Source organism: Gymnoscopelus braueri, assembly GCF_963280865.1.
Source record: "Gymnoscopelus braueri genome assembly, chromosome: 2".
NCBI classification, from domain to species: Eukaryota; Metazoa; Chordata; class Actinopteri; order Myctophiformes; family Myctophidae; genus Gymnoscopelus; species Gymnoscopelus braueri.
The window spans coordinates 39,173,060-39,196,455 of NC_137604.1; the positions used below are offsets into that span (position 1 = coordinate 39,173,060).

Sequence of the window (23,396 nt, forward strand, 5' to 3'; positions counted from 1 at the left end):
GCTTGTGTATCTGCTATTTTTGCTATGTCTGATTTTTTTTTGGAAAGCTTGCAAGTTGCACCTATAATGACAAATAGGGAGGCCAGGTTGAAAAGTGGTTACGCTTGAAACACTTGTTATGTCGCCTCAATCTCTTCAAGGTTCACTTGGCTCTATTAGCCCTCCTACTCTGTTAGTAGTAGTATACTGTTGTGTTGAGCCGTGTTACTCGTGGCCTGAATGAGCTTAGCTTGAATGAGTCTGGCCATCCTCCTCTGACCTTTCTCATTAACCAGGTGTTTTCACCGGCAGAAAGCTGCTGACTGGAGGCTTTTTGTTTTCTTGCCCCATTTTCACTTAACTCCAAACACTGTAATTTGTGAAAAGCACAGTGTTCTGAGATTAAAAGGAGAGGTCCCAGAGATAAAAAAAAAAGAATCTATGCATATCAATAAGGTATTATTGTTATATTATACACTTTTCCTTCAAAATAAATAACTGGACGAAAAGTGCTTCCAGGCATCAACAGACCCCATAGCTACTCATGCTCACGTGTACTCATGGATAAAATGAATTGAATATGAATTAATAAACAACATTACAGTTGAGAAAATACGTAGTACAATCGGGATTTTTACTTGTGATTAAGATCTGGCTGGACTTGGGGTTTTGATTTCCCCAGTTTTTAGAACTCAACTCACATCCCTTTTACTGTACACAGGGATCTGCTTCAGAATTGCTTACTTTTACCAAAATAACCACTCTAATGGAAGCACACTTGAACATGCAGATCACTGTTGTGTGTGTGTGTGTGTGTGTGTGTGTGTGTGTGTGTGTGTGTGTGTGTGTGTGTGTGTGTGTGTGTGTGTGTGTGTGTGTGTGTGTGTGTGTGTGTGTGTGTGTGTGTGTACTGTATGACAGTTATTGAACTATTGTTTTTTTCTACTTACGGTTGTGGCTCTCTTCATGGCATGGCTGATGACAACGATGACTCGTCCTCTGAAGTTCTGGAGGAGTCCCGCTGCAGGACACTGGACCACTTCATCATCAGCATTGAACACGGTGCTGTAGGGGACATTGATGCTGCCGGTAATATGGCCTCTGTTGAAGCTGGACGCACTGGGGTTAAAGCTCAATAACATTCAAAAATACAGTTGGCATTGTCCATGTTTACATTTTGTTTCCGTATAGATACAGATAGTTGAAACACATAGACAGAACCGAGAGAGAGGGGGGTTGTCTCTGGTGGGTTTTGTTCGTTGACCAGGAATTGCAACATGTAGCTAGATTGACACGTGTCTTAACCACTACGGCATCTCTCCAAAGCACCAGGTTTTTATGATCAAAGTCCTGTGAGTTGTCGGCTACATACCCGCATATACCAGGGCCTACTCTTCTCCAGTCTCCCTCTCAGCTTTTCAACAGTCTGTCCTGAGATGTTGGCATTATCTTTTCCCTTCTCATCTCCTTCTCCTTTGCATTCCATGCATTGGTACCCATATGATAAAAATGAAATGCAAACATCTGGTCAACCATTTTCAAATTGTACTCATGGTCAGCCGGTTGAGAAAACTGTTAGCGTTTCTCATTGCTGGCCATAAACACAACACTTCTGGACATGATTTGAGTCCTTGTCATGGTATTTAATCCCAAGACATGAACAAGTACTGTCTAAAATTTAGAGAGCTTTAATGTACAGTACATCCCCAGTCTCACCTTCACATCGTTAGGCTATAATAGTCTCCATAAAACAGTGTTTGCAGCATAGTGGCCTGTCTGGGACCCATCAAGGCCATAGAAAGAGGTGGATCATCGAGAGACACAGAAAACAACAGTATGTCATTGTCCACTTTAAAAGGGTGAAGGGTGGGGGGCATTTACCATTACTTTGCTGGTTCAAACTAACTGAGGGCATACTACTGTATGAGAATATAACATTTCAATATAGTCACATTATGAATGCACTTTTATCATACAGCTACAGAAATGCACCTACAATAATAACGCTGAGGCAATTTTTCACTAAGGTGAGAAAGTAAACTGCTAAAGCGTATTTCACTGACAATAAATTGAGTACCTTGACATAAGCATTCAATGTGGATTCAGTGGAAACCAGGAAAGAATATTGGCTCAACTCTGTTCATCCTTTACCCACACAGCTACAGTGTGATTCACTAATTAATGTCATTGTTACAGCACTTGTCTGAGTCATGACAGAACAGGGGACAGAGAGTGTCAGCGTAGACACCTTGCATATATAGCTGAGTGGACAAAATCAGTTCATAGAAAAAGGAGAATGGGGAAGGGAGAAAAAGTCAGTTAAATGAAAGGAATAACTTCCTCTCGGAATGGAAGTAAAATGTGACAGGTCTAGGAAAGGGGTGGGGGCTGTAAATGACATGAGAAACTGCAGGAAAAAAGAAAGGAAAGAAGACAAGAAAATAAAATGGAGAAGTGAGCAGACCAGGGGCTTCATTCATAAAATGGGCTTCAGATGAAATGTAATCTTCAGTAACTACTTAGATGATCAAGCACAAATTCATAAATCATAGAACCAGATGTAGAGATTATCATATTAAGTTACCTTATGACGTGGCATTTTATCAGTTAGTTACAGGTGAGAAGAATTAAGCCAATACCCAAACCCAATGTGTTCTCAATTAAAGACATTAACTTGTGTGGCAAATTAACTCAACCATGATTGTTATTGGAAGATGTAGCAACAGTGCATTTCAAAGAGAACACGTTTTCAGAGACAGGAATTACTTTCTTGCTCACAATGATGAGTGGCTTAGATGTCCCTTTTATTTCCCAAGAAACGTTTTCTTAGGTTTGTGTGCTGACACGCTGTAACCCTGCCATACCTGTACTGTCCAAGTACTCGCTTTGATTCCTCACTACGGGGACTGTCTTCTAGAGGGAACTCAGTGACAGTTTAAGTATCCCAGTCAACTCTTAACCGCATGCCTACCCACTGTGAGCCGGGCTATTCTATGTATCTTGACAGCTAGATACTGTGGATACTTTTTCTGTTTACAGCTGAAAAACAGGCGCACATCAAATTTGATTTCTCTCGGGTTATAGGTGCAGTTGACTTTCTTTCGTTTTCCATGGTTCAGCCTGAATTAACACTTACTTGTGCGATTTGCACTTTCCACAGTACATCTGTAATTGTTCCTTTTCCAGAGGCAAAGGTAAGCCACATTCATATGCACATGAATTTAAGATAATTAGTGAATTATAAATCAATGGCGTGTAACACATAATACGCTCTTAAAGTCACCGTATACACAACTTTTTTTACTTCAGTATTTTCTATGAATCGGTACATCAACGTATATCGAAATGATCTAAAGATTATGTTTTTGCATAAATCTTTTTTTTTTATGAATGAGGCCCCAGAAAACAAAAAAGAAAGAAACGAAAAGAACAAAACAGAACAGAAAAAAGAAACATGAGGACAGCGGGCTACCAGAGAGAAAGGAATATAACTAATAAGGATTGTGTATACAGTATAATTAACTAATCATTATCAGTGTATTCTGAGTGAAGGTATTGATGTTACTGCTACATATTTCATAAGTGGCTCTCAGCTACATTACTGTATTTTCTGGGAGCAATTTGTGCAATTCACTAAATCATTTCAGGTGATGTGCGAGCATTTAGGGCTAATCGCACAACATAATCCATTAAATTACCTTTAAATCCCATTCTGTTACCATAATTATGTTACCTTAGCACTGGAAATAAGTAAGTGACGGCTGTTAAAGCTAGACAAGTAAAATGCCTATTATCTGTCAGATACCAAGACAACTTCATCAGGATTTTGCTGTTTCAAACCCATACAAATCTTAATCCCCCCTTTTTGTGACCGAACAGACCCACATTATTGGTTTAGTCTGTGAAACACAGTGGTGGTGGACTAGGAGTTCGACAAATCCCGTGGTCAAATCCTCCTTTTGTTCTTTTGGGGTTAGCCCGAGGAGCGTCTGTCTATCAGGAGTCTATAGTGGTAGGGATTTGTGCTGGAGGAATTGCCATTCTAATCCTCACTGATTAATGACTCTTTAACCTTCTATCCCCTCCTCTTCTTAAACAATCACCATTCCACTGACAATGCTAAGAAGGAGCGAGGCTCAATTTCCAGGCAGTGGAAGTTTGAAAGTCAGCATTGTGTTGAGTACTTCAAGACAAGCAATAAAAGAGAATAAACATTGTTGATTTACAACTGTGAAATTACCTTTCCGTCTTTGATATTGTGAGTTTGTGAAGAGCCACCCATGATGGATTATGGAGCTATTTGATCTGACAACCAGTTGTCTTATATTTTTAATCGAAGGGATTTAGATCAGATAAACACAGGAGTCTGGGGGAATTTGTTTGTGTGGCAGGCACACACACACACACACACACACACACACACACACACACACACACACACACACACACACACACACACACACACACACACACACACACACACACACACACACACACACACACACACACACACACACACACACACACACACACACACACACACACACACACACACACACACACACACACACACACACACACACAAATAAACATTGGCTGTATGGTATCATTGGTGAAAATAAGATTAGGTAGTAGCTGGTTGGCTTGAAGTGGTCTAACTGATGAGTAAGGTTAATGTATGTAAGGTCAGGCTAACACTCCTGTTATTCATTCTTTGTTTAATTGGCAAGTACGGTCCAATGGCCAGCCATCATGGAAAAAATGTGTATCATGTGCAGCCAGGGTACAAATCAAATGGGATGGGTCTGAGATGTGTAGGGCTGATCCAGCAGAGACAGCACAATGTATTCTCCTCAGGTTCGCAGGAGGAATGCATCAGAAAGCTTAATCCCTTGGACCACCCTGCCCTCTTCTGAGATTGAAGGGAGTGCTAGGGCAGCTTGGCTTTACGATGGAGGTGGTTAAGTGAAACCCTGCAGAGATTGTTTGGGTGTTTGGCAGTGCGTGACCAGAGTAGATCATTGCCTCATCGCACCCTGAGTCTGGCTCAAACTAGTCTTTGATGGGAGGCTGAACTACAGTGTTTGATTCTGTGTACCTAAGGTTTCACTCTCGGAATCAAGCAAAACACTGGCATCTGCTCAGGAGCTGCATGGGCAGAAGATCAGAGATCTGATGCAGACAAATTCAGGCATTCTAGATCAAGGGTACAGAGGGATAAAGACAGAATCCCTCCTACCGTAACTGAATGTATGCATATACATAGTGTCTGAAAGTTGTTGTATTCAGTACACTCCTCCTTCTTAACCTTGTGAAACTTGTTCACGTCAAAATCAAAGTGAAATTATTTTGCAAGATACATTTCACAAGGACAAAAAGATACACACACACACACACACACACACACACACACACACACACACACACACACACACACACACACACACACACACACACACACACACACACACACACACACACACACACACACACACACACACACACACACACACAGAACAGCCTTGAATCAAAGACAAAGGATAGCTCAAACAATTGCTGTAAATGTGAATAATGTGTCTGAGTTCACTTTTACACAAAGCCAGTAAGAGCCCGGGATCCAACCGGGAACATTCCTGTTGTCAGACAAGTGAATTTTGCATGCCATGCCTTACTGCTATCAACCATGTAAGGAGAAGTTGATGCAGTAGATAAATGCAGAGCAAGACATTGGGGAATTGCTCTGCAACCTGTTTGACTGCAATAGCAATTTTAGCGGCTTTCAAACCTACAACATACATCAACAGCTGTCAGTGGAAACATAACCTTGGGTTTCATGTAAGTCTAATGAAAACATTTCTCAGTGATGTGTGACTCATCACATCACATAACGAGCAGCCTGGACATTCATATCCAACCTCATTGATAAAACACTCAAGACACTAAAGTATTTCTAACTAATGTCACTTACTGTAGTAATTCCTTGAAAAGGTATTTAATAGGCTACTAAGGCTAATTAATCATTCATACATAAATTAAATTAGTGTTAAAAAGGTCAATTCCAATGCTCTATCACGTTGGCAGTTATTTAGCAAAATGATGCAAAGGTTAAAACGTTTTATCAGCCATTTAAAGATTAAACTGATACTCACTTAGATACTCTAGATTTGAATTCCAATGGTGCGAATTCATGACACCATTCAAAAAGCACATCTTACTCTGAGTTGGTACGGTATCATATACAGTATGTGTGTATATATATGCAACACTCAGGCCAAGAACTTAATTGAATAACTACATTTAAACAACTATTCACTGTATACCTCTCAGCTTGCTAAATTGTAGAAATACACAAAGACAGTGGACTGCCGATTATTCTTAAAACAACTAAAGTTTCCACAGTAGTTGATCAGTAAGGATACTCCTCAGCACAGCGGATATCCACAGCCACAATTTTGGGCTTGCTCGCTCTTGTCCTCTTGAACTGCCCACCTGGAGACAGCTCACACAGGTCAATGAAGTCCTCAGCCGAGATCCGAGGAGAACCCTCCGCTTTAAGGTCACTCAGCGCCAGGGGGTCGCGGGACTAGAGAGGGCAGAGAATCACACTGTATGAGGTCAGATTATTCAAGAGTTGCATTTGATTAGAACAACATAAATGTTTCACAGAGTGGCTGTGGAGATGTGGATGTGGTCATGAGAATGCTGAATATTGATGTATTTCAGCACTTTGTGAAAGTTACCTGCAAGGATGACAGGCTAAGTCCTAATGTTCCCCCCATCTACGAAATAAACTGAATGAGCCCCTGCCTACCAAATAGCATTTGCATAGAGATGGATAAGCCATACGTCTAAAGACGTATATAATTTATAGAGTTGTTTAATAAGTTTAACCCTGGCATCCCTATTTAAAAATGTTTAACACATTGAGTGCCAGAGGTTTTTTAAAACAGGGTACAGCCAGTGCCAGCGTTTTTAACGATTTTCTTAAGTAGTCACAGAATATTTTCAGTGATCACCGTATTACACACACAGGGGTCTCGTAGAATCGAAAAAACAACAACAAAAAGAAAACGCGGTAATCCGTTCCACAATTGCAGCCAGTTGAAAATAGCATGGTTCGCCAAAAATACATAGTAAAACACAGGAGCCGAGATACAGAATATTTCCCAAATACTTTAACCAGGAAGTGAATGGAGCAGTAAATCTTTGGAACACGTTATCTATGGTTCTGTGTGAATTATCTACTGTATCTCCCTATCTTTTTCTATTGCACATTGTATGAGAATGTGCAATAGCTGTAGCCCAGCTTTGTCTGTGTGAGATCAAAGAAGGTTTCTTCTTGAGCTGAATAATCGACAGGCAGCTCTACAATTAGCACACTACAATGTCTAGGAGTATTTGTATTTGTGGATATTATTACAGGAAGGTTATTGTGTGTTGTGTGTCTGTCAATAAACATTTTGAAAACAAATAAAAAAAATAACACAGATTGAAATCTACACATTCAAGATGTTTCCATTGTTATGGTATATGATTTTGTGCCTATGAAAACATAACGTGTCCATTGGGATTCCTGTCCTCAACATGATATCTAGTCATCAATAACATGAAAAGTAAGCATAGATTGATTTCTGTCCTATGTATGAGATGGAGACAGAAGGCAGTGAAAAATGTATTAATAAATAAAACTCTCTCAAATAAAACAGCTGTCTAAACTGTAACTGCAAAAGTAATACGTAATTAAATTATGAATAAGATCTGGGCGGATGAACCGAATAACTTATGCTCTACCTACGGTACTGTAGTCTCAAGTGGCTAGCCCTCCAAACTCGCTCCACTCTGAATGGAGTTCTAGGGAAACTAACATTGGAAACAGTGGATAAAATGAGCGGGCAGTTCACTCTCTCGGTTTTGGCCAAACTGTGATTGAGTGGATCCAGTCAAAGCAACGCATGCTTGATCCAAAAAAGAAAATGAAAACATTGACTGAGGCAGGTGTACTTCACAAAATAGCATCTTGATTCTGTTTGCATCGTCTGCACACCGTTTGTACTTTTAAGCAGGTCTCTACAAATGCTTCATACGCTTGGTAAGCCATCTACTGTCTCGTCAATTCTTCACACCATGTAAGAGGCCTCGTTTTACCTAGGTGGTGCTTGTCTTGCTTTTTAAACGTATAAACACCACAACCCAACACACATCAACAGCGTTTTTGATGAAGTAATGTTATTTTCTGTCTGTCGCCATGTTTTGATAGATAGATAAGATACCTTTATTGATCCGGCAGGGGAATTTCAGTCGCCTAGAGGCAGCACAGCAGAGTTACAGAGTTACAGGAACAGAGTAAGGAAAGTACCGTCATATACAGCAATACAAAAGAAAAACAATAAGAAGCGCCGTCATTACAGAACAACAGTATACATTAGTATACAAAACAAATATTACAATCAGTGCAATGCCAATCAAATGAAGTGTCCATTTCAATCAGTGCAATGCAAGAGAAAGGTGACAGTGTTCACAGTGCAATCAGTGCAATCAGTGCAATAACCATAACCATACCCTAACCCTAAAAGTGTCATTAGAAGTTAACTGCGGAGCTACTACTAGACACGTCCTGCCCGCATGGAGTGACGAATACCAAGGTTTCACTGAGTGGTAGTGTTTAACATAGACACTATTGATGTGCGCACTTGGGTGAGCCACTCCACCTCCATGGAATGGCTCTGCCAATGCCCTGTCCATACTGTTGATGGCCCAGCAGCCATTCTATCCACTTTTTAGTTCCGAGGTTATGTTCTACCCACCCTCAGAAACTATCCATGCAGGATTAAGTAGTAGGGGTTAGACCCTTGAGCCAGGCACTTTACATCAGATACTGCAGTAGAGCTATTCTGTTGCCAACATTAAGCCCCTGACAGACTGCGAGCGTCAGGCGGGCGCATGTTATCAAAAGCGTTTGCAACAGCTACAGCCATACTAGAGGCATCAATCGGACCAGTCAAAACCTGTCTTTCAGAGCTCGGTTCTATTTTGGAGTGTCGATGCTTGGCAAAGACCAGAGTGAAGGAGAAGAAAGTGAATGAAACAATGGACTCCCAGTGTGCATGAGTGGGTGCGTGTGCTTCCAATGTGAATTCTTGACGCAAGTCAGGGACACTCGCATCAATTGCGCTTTCAGTGTGCCACAGCCTTTAGATGACTGTGGCTGCCGTCTGCAACTCACAGGATTTGCGAATTTGTATGTGTGAAGCAGTGTTGCTATTAAAAAGCATACCTGCTCAGCATTTTCCCTGTGAAAGCAAAGAATGCAAAAGAAAACAAACAAAAGACAAAAACATTAGAAAACCTACTGCCATTTGCAATCAATGTTGACATTTCAAGCTATCAAGCTGTGTTTTATCGAGTTGTTTCACAATCACTTACCCTATTCTCTACCAGATTATAATTTTTTGTAAAAAGACAAAACAGCGAGGGTGAATAAAGGTCAGAGCTGAGCTCTGTATCATTGATGCATAACATAATGAAAGATCAATCTGCGATAACAGGAAGTTCTCTCATCCTCCTAGTCAGTAGTTGACGTATATCCTGTGTGTTAGGGTTAAACATTTCCACCCAAAATGAGACATTTTCTATCCTGTGAAAAGACATCACTAGCCCAAGAAATCCCGGTAAATTGACTTGTTTTTAGCTACAGTAAAAACAAATTGGTGAAAAGGAGAAATATGCATAAACCAATGGGTTCCTACGGAGCCCCTTAGGGGACATTACTAGGTAGATTGTTTTAAGGGTAGGTACATTATTTTATGAGCTAGGTAGATTGTTTTAAGGGTAGGTACATTATTTTAAGAGCTGGTGGTTTATGTTTTCTGGTATGGAAAAAAAAAACATAGGCTATAACTTTTTTTGAGGGATGAGTTTTTTTTTTTGAGGGATGAGTTTTTTTTTGAGGGATAAGTTTTTTTTTTTGAGGGATGAGTTTTTTTTTTGAGGGATGAGTTTTTTTTTTTGAGGGATGAGTTTTTTTTTTTGAGGGATGAGTTTTTTTTTTTTGAGGGATGAGTTTATTTTTTGAGGGATGAGTTTTTTTTTTTTTTAGGGATGAGTTTTTTTTTTAGGAGGGATGAGGTTTTTTTTTTAAAAGAGGGATGATTTTTTTTTTTAGGAGGGATGAGTTTTTTTTTAAAAGAGGGATGAGCTTTTTTTTTCATGCATGACAAAAAAAAAAAACTTTGAAAAAAAAAAAAAAACTTGGACCAAAAAAAAATATTATGCCTATCTTGAAAATAAAACCTCTCCTTTTCAAAGTCGCTATTTATAGAATAGTGGAGCGGCTAAGAGAAAAATCGTTCACTTTGTGATGCAAGCATGAAATTTGGTACATTTACTCTTCAAACCCCACTCTTTTCAAAAATACCGCTGGCCACGCAAAATTCCAAAATGGCGGCCCACAAATCCAAGATGTCTGTCCAAAAGTGAGGTTTTTCCTTTATAACTCGAAATGTATTGATTTTAAGCACCATAAATGTATTAAAGTTGAATATAAATTTGGGCATTGTGGATATTTTGGTACCACGTACATGACTGTATCTATTACGGTTCTTGAGATACAGCATATAGGTACTTTTACAGACTCAGGAGAGTAAGAAATGTGCAACATTGATTGTTAATAAGTGAATATGGTGATATTTGGTGTTATTTTCATAACCTGTTATTTTCAGTAGGGTTATAACATACAATTCTAAATCCAAGATGGCGTCCAAGATGGCTGCCATTAACTTGAAGTAATCATATCTTAGCAACTATGATACTTTTTTTTTGGCGTGCATATGTTTTTTGGTCTATGAATCCAATGGGGCCATTGCAGTACAGAATTTAGACGTTGATAAAAGTGGATATTTTGGTACCTAGTGCATGTCTACATCTATTGCGGTTCTTGAGATACAGCTTATAGGTTCTTTTACGGAATCGGGAGAGCATAAAAAAGAGGTTTGAGTTACACCTCACAGTTGCAACTGCACAGAGCTGTACACATGAGACCCAGTTTATAGCACTTGCACCTGCCACGACAGCCACATTTACAGCCACATTTGGTAAGCTGTTTGCACGTCTTGGCTATTGGAGAGTTGGCTGTCCAGAAGACCTGCCATTCCTCACCAACCTTCTGCCATCCCCAGTCTGCAGGGTCCTCTGCTCCTGGCTGACACTGGGTTGCCTGGGCCCACACACAACCAGCCTGGTAGGCAGCACGCCTGGTGTGTTGGAGCAAAGCTGCTCTGGTTGGTGGGATTGACTCATAAGGCCTCTGCTTTCTGGCAAACATGTCAAACCTGGCCTCATCCACAGTAGCAGCTGTGCTGGATCTGTCATACATTAGGATGACAAACCTCTCCAGAATCTGTAGGTCACAATCCTCCACTGTGGGAGGGTAAATACCCAGTTTGGAGAATACAGGCGAGACCTCTGGGCATATGTCCCATGTCTGCCAAGCAGTTTTCTTGCCTTTGTCGCGGAAGGCTGACACGGTGTCACATCCTGTAAAGGCATGAAAGAATAGCAAGCTGATAGCCGCATCTTTGTGCACGCCAAACATGCTGCAGAACATGGTAGCCAATCCATCCTGATCAAGGCAAATGACACAGATGTTCTCATCTTAGCAAGTGTCTTCGCTGCTCTTCAAGAGGCTGGACTACAGCAGATGTGGGTTGCATTTGGACAAGGTCAGAGCCTGCGCTGGATCAGTGTGCATGACCTTTTCATTTTGTTGGCCAGGAGAAGGTCAAAGGCATGCTATTCTTTCATGCCTTTACAGGATGTGACACCGTGTCAGCCTTCCGCAACAAAGGCAAGAAAACTGCTTGGCAGACATGGGAGATATGCCCAGAGGTCTCGCCTGTATTCTCCAAACTGGGTATTTACCCTCCCACAGTGGAGGATTGTGACCTACAGATTCTGGAGAGGTTTGTCATCCTAATGTATGACAGATCCAGCACAGCTGCTACTGTGGATGAGGCCAGGTTTGACATGTTTGCCAGAAAGCAGAGGCCTTATGAGTCAATCCCACCAACCAGAGCTTTGCTCCAACACACCAGGCGTGCTGCCTACCAGGCTGGTTGTGTGTGGGCCCAGGCAACCCAGTGTCAGCCAGGAGCAGAGGACCCTGCAGACTGGGGATGGCAGAAGGTTGGTGAGGAATGGCAGGTCTTCTGGACAGCCAACTCTCCAATAGCCAAGACGTGCAAACAGCTTACCAAATGTGGCTGTAAATGTGGCTGTCGTGGCAGGTGCAAGTGCTATAAACTGGGTCTCATGTGTACAGCTCTGTGCAGTTGCAACTGTGAGGTGTAACTCAAACCTCTTTTTTATGCTCTCCCGATTCCGTAAAAGAACCTATAAGCTGTATCTCAAGAACCGCAATAGATATAGACATGCACTAGGTACCAAAATATCCACTTTTATCAACGTCTAAATTCTGTACTGCAATGGCCCCATTGGATTCATAGACCAAAAAACATATGCACGCAATTTTTTTTTTATCATAGTTGCTAAGATATGATTACTTCAAGTTAATGGCAGCCATCTTGGACGCCATCTTGGATTTAGAATTGTATGTTATAACCCTACTGAAAATAACAGGTTATGAAAATAACACCAAATATCACCATATTCACTTATTAACAATCAATGTTGCACATTTCTTACTCTCCTGAGTCTGTAAAAGTACCTATATGCTGTATCTCAAGAACCGTAATAGATACAGTCATGTACGTGGTACCAAAATATCCACAATGCCCAAATTTATATTCAACTTTAATACATTTATGGTGCTTAAAATCAATACATTTCGAGTTATAAAGGAAAAACCTCACTTTTGGACAGACATCTTGGATTTGTGGGCCGCCATTTTGGAATTTTGCGTGGCCAGCGGTATTTTTGAAAAGAGTGGGGTTTGAAGAGTAAATGTACCAAATTTCATGCTTGCATCACAAAGTGAACGATTTTTCTCTTAGCCGCTCCACTATTCTATAAATAGCGACTTTGAAAAGGAGAGGTTTTATTTTGAAGATAGGCATAATATTTTTTTTTGGTCCAAGTTTTTTTTTTTTTTTTCAAAGTTTTTTTTTTTTGTCATGCATGAAAAAAATAACTAACCTAAAAAAAAAATTCATCCCTCTTTTTAAAAAAAAACTCATCCCTCCTAAAAAAAAAAACTCATCCCTCTTTAAAAAAAAACTCATCCCTCCTAAAAAAAAAACTCTTCCCTCTTTTTGAAAAAAAAAACTCATCCCTCCTAAAAAAAAAGCTCATCCCTCTTTTAAAAAAAAACTCATCCCTCCTAAAAAAAAAAACTCATCCCTCTTTTTTAAAAAAAACTCATCCCTCCTAAAAAAATAACTCATCCCTCAAAAAAAATAACTCATCCCTCAAAAAAAATAACTCATCCCTCAAAAAATAATAACTCATCCCTCAAAAAAAAACTCATCCCTCAAAAAAAAAAACTCATCCCTCAAAAAAAAAAATTATCCCTCAAAAAAAAAAACTCATCCCTCAAAAAAAAAAACTCATCCCTCAAAAAAAATAACTCATCCCTCAAAAAAAATTACTCATCCCTCAAAAAAAAATAACTCATCCCTCAAAAAAAAAAACTCATCCCTCAAAAAAAAAAACTCATCCCTCAAAAAAAACCTCATCCCTCAAAAAAAATGTTATAGCCTATGTTTTTTTTTTCCATACCAGAAAACATAAACCACCAGCTCTTAAAATAATGTACCTACCCTTAAAACAATCTACCTAGCTCTTAAAATAATGTACCTACCCTTAAAACAATCTACCTAGCTCTTAAAATAATGTAACCTACCCTTAAAACAATCTACCTAGTAATGTCCCCTAAGGGGCTCCGTAGGTTCCCATTCTGAACACACTGTATTATTTGGTAATATTAAAATGTATTAAAGCTAAAAACACCCTTTATGTTTAGAATGAACATAATATAAACTGTGTATGCTGCTTGAACTGTGCTATAGCTGCGAGCCTATACCTTCTGTGAGGAATATAAATTTCCAAGTTCATTGGCTGTGATCTACAGTATCTGCTGCGAAGAACAGCCTCGGAAATGATATTTGACAATTCTTCATTGTATAAACAAAAATAAATCTGTTAAAGAAAGTAATGCAAGTCAAGTAAGTCTGTTGTGTGTCATGACGCACAGAGAACATTGAAGGATTCTCCTTCATCAAAAGTTTGGTGACTGGTAAACTATTCGCTCATCATTGCACCGTTTCTTAACTCATTCACTGCCACTGACGTAAAAAAAGTTTTTTTTTTTTTAGTTTTTGTTTCAAATTTGACCCAAAGACCAAGGAGATATGATTGTTTAAAGATCTAGACTCCCATCCACTTCCCTGTTAACTTAAAACTTAAAAATTCTGTATCTCGGCTCCTGAGTACTTTTTTTTTTTCGATGAAAAATCTCTGGCAGTGGGCAAACGCGGTCAGCAATAATTGTGGCAGTGAATGAGTTAAGGGGCTTATGTAGAGTTTATAACAGGGAGCCGACACCTACACCGATGGAGAGTCCAGTGGACTGCCAGCAGTCAATTTGTGGATATCCACCCATTTGGCGATTATGAATTGGGCTTATGACCTGGGTTTAACTAAGAAATGCTTCTTATCCACAAGTTTCCTATGGAGCTACTGTAACTGGGGAAACAATTGTGCCCAAATTATGGGCATGACTTCTGGTTGTCAGTCATTCAATTCATTTGAGTCATTCGTGTCAGTCAATAATAAAGTGGGAACACAACCTGACAGAAATAAAAAAAAGGGTCATATTAGTCTGCCGTTACCTTGTGACATGGGCTCTATTAACAATGACAGCTGTCATTCAGACAGCAGGCTGTTACGACAAATGAATGATCAATGCGTTTGAAATTGCTTAACAAGCATAATTTAATCCCCATGTGCAGATTCAGGTGTCATAGCAGCAACCGCAAATAATGAAACACAAGAGGTACTGTAGGCTGATAACAGAATAACAGAAATAAGAATACAAATTAAATGAAGAATAAAACACTAGAGACAACAGGATCACATGAGGCATGATGCCAAAAATACGGATGGCTTTAAGACAACAATAACTAACTAAAACAAAAAGTATGTATAAAATGTCCCTTTATTTCATACATAAGCATTATGGGTGGATATGAGATCTATACAGTACATTCTTTTAGCTGTGCAGGTTTTACACAATACTTTTTCTGACCTTTTGGAATCTCGCTCCTGACAAATACCCCATATAACTAAGATGACAAAACTAATAAAAACTAGACTAAATCCAAGTCTCTTCAAAAACTAATGAAAATGTCTTAACTATAATAAATACACTAACCTTGGCACACACACGCACACCCACAAATCCCCACAAATCCCCACGCACGCACGCACCCACGCGCACACGCGCACACACACTTACGTTTCCTACTTTAGCTTGTTCTATGTTTTTTTATCAGTGAGTGTTCCAACTTCTAAGACTGAGGATGAGGAAGAAATGTATCAGAAATGCTCTGACACTGCCGTGGATGGGGGGGACTCTACATGAATCAAGGAGCAAATGTCTTGTCGCTGTGTGAACAATGAAAGCAATTTTGGCATTTGAATGTAATCAGAAATACAGATAACATCTCTCCCAGGACTCTCAGACAAGCGTGGAGACCTTTCACAGGCAACAATTTCCATAAGTCCAATCAATCTAAGAGTGGGACAGAGCATGAAAAACAAAGGATAGGCATAAAGACAACAGAAGAGTGAGAGACAGACCGATGGGTCAGAGGGTGTAGTGGTGTGTACGTGTGCGTGTGCGTGTGTGTGAGAGAGACCGAAAAAATATATATTGACCAATAAATAATGCTGACCAGATAAGCTTCCACAAACAACACTTTTTGTCACACATCATTCAAAGTAATACAAGATAAGGGTAATTCAAAAGTAATACAGGATGTGTGTGGGTGTGTGTGTGTGTGTGTGTGTGTGTGTGTGTGTGTGTGTGTGTGTGTGTGTGTGTGTGTGTGTGTGTGTGTGTGTGTGTGTGTGTGTGTGTGTGTGTGTGTGTGTGTGTGTGTGTGTGTGTGTGTGTGTGTGTGCGCGCGCTCATGCATGCGTGCAAATAGAGATAATGAAAAGGTATTAAGGACTAGATAAAGGAATCAGAAGTAGACATTGACCTTGTGGTCCTTTTTAGCAACACAGCTGTCAATAAAGCGATTTCACTCAAAGCTTGGACAGAATACAGTTTCAGACATGATGGTTGAAATTCCCCTACATGGCCTTGGAGGGACCCATCAAAATAAACAGACACCATCAGACTGGTATCGAATGGGTAAAATCTTCAGCCTTGGAAGGAATGCTTTTAAAGGATTATTCACTGGATTTCACAAAGAAAATACATTTGGGCCTCTCAGGATTGGATAAACAATACATCCAACAGAAACAAGGCCCCAGCTGATTGCTACATCGTTAAAAAAAAAGTTAAATCTTTTCTGTACACGTTATTAAAGAATAATTGAACGTTAGACGTGTTTTTAAAGATACTATGTGATGTTTTGGAAGCATGGGTGTGTTTAAGTTGCAGAAGGTTGTCGGCCAAAGGTCAAGAGCCGTCAATCAAGACATCGCTGTTTACTATTGACTTGAGTCGAAAATCTAACTGGGCTAGCGACAGAGTCACAAAGGAGCTAATGAAATGAAGACTAAAACCAAATAATCCTCATGTTACCCTGAGCTATTATGGAAAGCAAAGTGTAAAAGGTGATATTATGTGTGACATAGTGTACCGTCTGTCTGTCTGTGTGTTTCTATGTGCAGGGCGTTGCTGAAAATGAGCACTTGTGCTCAGCTACTACCCTGGGTAAATAAAGAACAAAAAAAAACAAAAACAAAAAACGAAGTCCTGACGTCACTCGTTCATCCCCTGGGTCACGGAAGTAATTGCTCAATGGAGAATAACATTGGGTCATCTAATCTTAGAATCGTCTCATATAAGAATTGTGGTCCAAAAATAAACAAATTGTCCCGGCAATATTGTCAGGGAGGTGGCTCTGTATCGTTTACGATAGTCAGTCACTCATATTTGATACAGTCCGTTTCTGGCGAAAATTTTATTAATTCGGCGGCGGTAACGTTAGCGTTTCCTCGCCGTCAGTTGATGCTTGATGCTTCATATCCATATGAGTCAAATCGCCATGCTCATTTGTTTATTTTTGGAACACAGTTCTTATTTGACACAATATTAAACACGTCTATGGGAATTCAGAATGGGGGGAAAAAACGTGACCCAGGTAGGATGCATAAACTACGTCAGACTTCGGTGCTCTATACGATTAATTTAATGAAAGTGGTAATGTAATGGATGTTAGAATGCCAACCTGTGTATATATATTGTGTACTGGTGGTTATCTCATTGAAGCAAGGTTTCACATAAATGTGCTAATTCCAACTCAGCTACAGCTGTCAATCTAACAGCTGACCTGTTTCCCCCAGTGCTACTCTCAGTGTGTCAGCTATGTGTATTTGTGTAACTGTGTATGTGTCTCTCTTATCTTTAGTACATACCTTATATGAACATTTAGAAGAGCATTGTGGACTATAAAGAACTGTGTTAGATGAGGTTCAAGGAGCTTGTGCCCCGAGGGGCGGGAGGAGCAGGGCCGGAGCCCTGCTTCTCATGATCTGTATGGCCAGGAGGCCAGAGCTCTATCTGATCTGTATGCTGTTTGCTCTGCTGAAATCTTCCTAATAAATGATCTAAAACTTCACCCGAATGGAATATTATCATTATCAATATTTCTATTACAGTAATGAATTTGTAGTTGAAAGATCGGTCCAGCGGTTTGCAAGATTAGCTTCGGACACAGAGACACAGATATACCCTCTTGTAGATGGCTGGAGTACTGCAGAGCCAAAAATGTTGAATTCTGATTGTGGCTGAGATTTCAAAACAAATGAAGAAATGTAGAGATAAATGTATTTTACAGAGTGAACAAAAAACAAAGTTTTATACAATTAATGGGCACACGGTTGAGTGAAAGAGGTCCAGAAGACGTGAAGAAATGCAATAATAAAATAATAATAAAACAGAATGTTCCTCAAATAGAGCAAAAACATGGGGGGCATTCAAAAATGCAGAGTTCAACAGCACCTTAAAAGCACAGGAATGGCTCACAGACACGCAACACATTGGAGTTCCTCCACAGGCAGCTATCCAGATGATATTAAATACATCAACACCTCTGCACGTGTGCACACACACACACACACACACACACACACGCACACAAGCTATTATTTACTATAACTGAGGACCGCCAACACATTTTCTCAGAAGACATTCATTCCCTTACCACGCTATGCTCTTATCTCGTATCCTAACCTTAACCCTAACCCAAGTCATAACCCCATAGTCTAACCCAATAGCCTCTGGTAGATGTAATAAGGGGTGGAAGGATGTCCTCATTCGGCAAGATTTTCCCTAGTGTAGTTTTGGTGCACATGAGGACAGAACTACACACTACAGAGACACCCATACTCTATATTATACAGTAGACTCAGAAACATGCACACACAGTGTACACACAAAGTCAGAGCCGAAATATGCAGCCAAACTCTCCAGCCTGTCAGTGCTTGGGGGCTGATGGTACAGTAGCTGTGTGTGTGTGTGTGTGTGTGTGTGTGTGTGTGTGTGTGTGTGTGTGTGTGTGTGTGTGTGTGTGTGTGTGTGTGTGTGTGTGGACTTGAATGTCATGATGAACATGTCTGCCAGCCTCCAATGGGTTTATGACACTCAAACATTTCACTGGCCTGACTGACAGTAAAGACTGAGTTGTATTTTGTTGCGTGCAGGCGTCGAAGCAGTGAAAAAAGCCGATCTACAAGCCCAAAACATGTTGCAGCGCAACATGTTTGTGAGCTTGTAGAGCTGCTATTTTCTGTGCGTGACACAGGAGTTCAACTAAGTATAAATCAGGCGTAACGGTGCTAATATGGAGCCCCCGATAAGCATAACCAAATCCCCTCCAGTTATCCAGCGTCTCTGCGCGCGCGCGCGAGCGTGCGTGTGTGTGTGTGTGTGTGACAGAGAAAACAAGAGCACTTGAGTTTCTAACTTGTGCCACTGTGTTAGTGCTATTGTGATAGTGATGGCTATCATTGTTCATGTATATGTGGATACATACTTGTACTATGTGAATGCGTACAGTATGTTTTGTGTGTGTCACTTTCGCCAATGTTTATGGCACATGTGCTAAAAAGCAACCCACTTACTTTCCATAGTCAACTCTATAGCAATAAGTGATAAACAGATGATAAACATGAGCTGACTGTGTGAGTGTGTGTGTGGGCGTGCATATGTTTGTGGTTGCTTTCAATAATGCTCTCTCAATATGGAAACATTAAACTGCACTTTTTTAGGCCAGTGTGCACAATGATCAGCTGTAGAGTATAAGTTAAAGCTGTAGTTGTATTGTAGCTCTCAGTAGAATTGTTTGCCACTTGTGTTGGGGAACCGGGTTTGAATCCTAGATAGGACATGAAAGTTATGGATTGCTGCTTTTTGCTACATCCTGATCAGAGTCAGAAGGCGTGTGGTTGTGAGAGCTCTATAATTCAACAGTACGATAATGTTCATGTAATGTAACATTAACCATGCAGCTAAATGTGTCAATGGCTCTGAATAAGGCCTGAGAATGCTAATGACCCATTTGAATTGCATATGCTTTCCTTCATCATAATCATGCTGAGTTTTCAAAGTATCACAATGGCTTATATATTCTGTGTAATGCCACCGCATGCAATTCAAGACGTTCGGCATATGGCGTTTTCTAAAAAGCGGGCACAATTCTCTAGGGGATTTCTTCAGCAGTAAAGGGATTTCTTCTGCAAGGCATGGAGCCAGAACAACGAGTAGTATAATTGAGGCCATGATCTAAGAAAACGCTGACATTGATATTATCTCTCGCAGCACACAATCCACACATGCACCAGACATACTCATGCACATTGTACTCACACCACACACACTAGTACAAGTACACAAGTGTGTACTAGTGGGACTGACCGACACAGGGACCTACCGACAAGCATACACACACACATACAGTACACATACACACAGGCACAGATGGACGCACACACAAAGAAAGGTTTTCCCCATAAAATTTCCAGTCTAATTCTGGGTTCTTAATGTCCTTGTGAAGTGAATATCATTTTCTCTAGTAGGGCAGACAAAGCAGTCTCTCTTAACGAGAATTCCTTTGTGTTTTTCGCTGACAGAAAATAGAACCAAAAGTCTTAGGGACCAGACATAAACATCTTAAATTTCTTTGGTGTCTCTGGATCTCAGCCGATGAAATGAAATGAGTATTGAATAAGCAACTCCCTGAGTATTGAGTAAGCAACTTGCTGAGTATTGAATAAGCAACTTACGGTGCATGAAAGCTTGATGACTCAGAAAGCCTACGCACAAAATTACAGAGGGGGAATAGGTCATGGTTTCTTAAATTGTGTTCAGTTATTGCTGAAATGGCATACTGACAACATCGATTAAATCCTTGAGATTAGAATATAGCCTGAAACAAAAACTGATCAAACTGAACTGATGCTTCACAATGTCCTCACTCAGTAACCTGTATCACTTGTCGGAAAAATATTCAAAAAACTAAAATATTGGGGACAGTCAGGTCAGATTGTAAATACATTTTTGCACATGGAGCCCAGTAGAGTTTCAGATCAAACTATCCACTGAGTTAACATGGTGCCCTGCTACTGGTTTCCAGGCAGTGAAGGTAGAGATGGTGGATGGTCACCATGGCACTTTCACAGATTGTCTTTTTTTGGAGCTACTGTATTTGCAAGTCCAGCATGTTAGCAGCAAGAGGCTAGAAACAGGAGCTTGCTGTTTCTACCGACAGCTGACTATTATAGTCAGATCGTCAGATTATGAAGCTGATTTAATTTGGGTCCAAGTACTACTGGATCATGGCCCACTTGAAAATCTTGAAACCACTCATGGTGGTAGTGTAGTCAGATGATCAATCAATTGATTGTGTTCCACCTTGGATCAAATGGTTACTTACATTTTTTATTTATACATTTTATATTATCATTAAAATCATAATGTTTTGCTAATCATTTAGAGGCCCACTTGCAATACCCTCGCGGCCCACAGGTTGAGAATAACTGCTATAGTGTGTATATTAAGAGGTAAATTAGGTCCAAAACGGCCGAACTTACAAAAAAAATCACAGGTCTTTATTTTATCCTTGAACATCTGCGGTGAAACTAAAATGAAATGAAGAATGTGTCTTGGAGTAATTCAAAATGTATTTGTGCTAAATGTCATTGACCTATGTTCTGTTGCTTAGACATGACCGGGTGTACTGTATGTACTGTACAGGTACACATGCACACATGTATGTATGTATTGTGTGTGTGTGTGTGTGTGTGTGTGTGTGTGTGTGTGTGTGTGTGTGTGTGTGTGTGTGTGTGTGTGTGTGTGTGTGTGTGTGTGTGTGTGTGTGTGTGTGTGTGTGTGTGTGTGTGTGCTGTAGACAGGCATATGTATACTGTATGCGTGTTGGTGTGTTAGCGTGCAAGTGGACATAGGTGAGAGGACAGATGTACATGGTGGTGCTGAGGTTCAAAACACATGTTTATATCCTCAGGGCCACCGTATAGGTGTCTTGCAGATAGTCATTAGTTGTGAAGAGCCTTTGACATTTGACCGCTGCGCTGTGTTCTGTCTGTATGTTCTGTGAGCGAGTGCAGAGAGGGGTTGCAGATAGATCCAGCTAGGGATCAATGCTACCGCCCATACAGATGAGCCTCTGCACAGGACGCTGAATGAGAAAGATTACAGCAATCACTTGGGCACACAGGAGATGGGGCCGACAAGAGCGTTTGGTATCTGGGTGCAACGCACTCAGGTGTGAAAGGCAAACAGGGCCAGGGCACAAAAAACTAACAAGGAGCTCATCTGAAACGTGGCATCACATCAGTGAATACACCACATCACACATCTGCTGCTGTTATGGGACGATGTTTTGGAGTGTGAAGACTATATTTGGCAACAGGGCAAATGCAAGTCCTTTTTATAAGGCAATGAAGACCAGCATGTTCACGAATCCACAAGATCCACAGCGGATGAGTACCGACGTAGAAAGGCAGCCTTGATGTTGAGAGGAATTAGGTTCATTGGTGAGTGTGTGGGTGTGTTAGTGGGATGATTCAATGACCACCTTCCAAGTTCCAACCAATATTGTTCACTAAATAAAAGCCCCGAAAACATCCAGATGGTTCAGATGTTGTGTTCTAACAGGACTGCTCACCCCCGCACCTGCTCTCAACACTGATCCAACTCACCCTCATCTGCAGTACTACACATGCTTTATCCTGATATTGCTTTGTAACTTGTTCCAAAGCAGCAGGTCTGCTTCAGTCGTAGCTCTTGTTATTCATTTGGTGTTATTTATTTACCAAACATAACTGTATGTCAAATATCATTGCTCTTTGTTCATTTTATTGAGTGTGCCTGAAGTGTGCCTGTGGTGCTTGAAATGCTAACCACCATGACTTCATGTACCCCTGCTGACTTCAACCATAATCCTCCTCTCCAACATACTGTCTCACTCACAGCTATCCTACTGTCTGTCAACATGCTGTCTCACTCTCCTACTGTCTGTCATTGCAGAAACTATACAAAGGAAGTGGACCGCCACCTCTGTTTGTTTGTTTTTTCATTAAGAGAAGAATGTGACTACACACAGTAACATGCTTAGTGTTCATTTAACTCAGAAGAGCACGCTCTTCAGAGTGAAATCAACACTGAGGATTTTACTGCGTAGGCCTGGCCTGGGGTGCGTCGATAGTGGAGACATGGGTAACAGTGTTATCGCAGAGACAGCCAGTGTGTCCATACTAACCACATGTCAGACTTAGATTCCCAGTATAAGAATTTATTCCGTCAGGCGGATCGTAAATTCTTGGCGAGCCCTGATGGATGGCAACAGTCTGCGACCAATCCAAGCTTGGAAAATGGAAACCTCGAATAAAACAACATACTGCAGCGAGAAGGAAAACATTTCATGTGACTTCAGACTCACAATTTTAAATTGGACGCTGTTAATCAATGTACTTTATCTTTAGCCTTTATCTGTTTAACCATGAAGAGTTGACTGAGAATGGGTGGCCCTTTCCAGCGACCCCCATTTCACATGTACCATTACAAACATCCAAGCCTGGGAGTCGCCTAATACAATCACAGTCTGCTACTTGTGGTCATTGGAGCAGCTCCAAGGAAGCAATTTAGGTTCAAGTACCTTGCTCAAGGGGCACATTGATGGTAGTGGTTGGGGTGCATTTCTGATTCAATC

General features: G+C 40.5%; 1 protein-coding gene across 2 annotated transcripts in view; it reads right to left on the minus strand.

The window, feature by feature from the left end:
• The window catches only part of tbck (TBC1 domain containing kinase), an 86,132-nt gene that overhangs the window by 10,257 nt on the left and 52,479 nt on the right, over window positions 1-23,396 (minus strand). For both annotated transcript variants that reach the window (XM_080446636.1, XM_080446635.1), the window contains 2 exons: window positions 6,399-6,562; window positions 930-1,089 (listed from right to left, as the gene is read on the minus strand). In XM_080446636.1, the coding sequence (XP_080302762.1) occupies window positions 930-1,089; window positions 6,399-6,562 (324 nt within the window). The remainder of the gene's footprint in view (window positions 1-929; window positions 1,090-6,398; window positions 6,563-23,396) is intronic.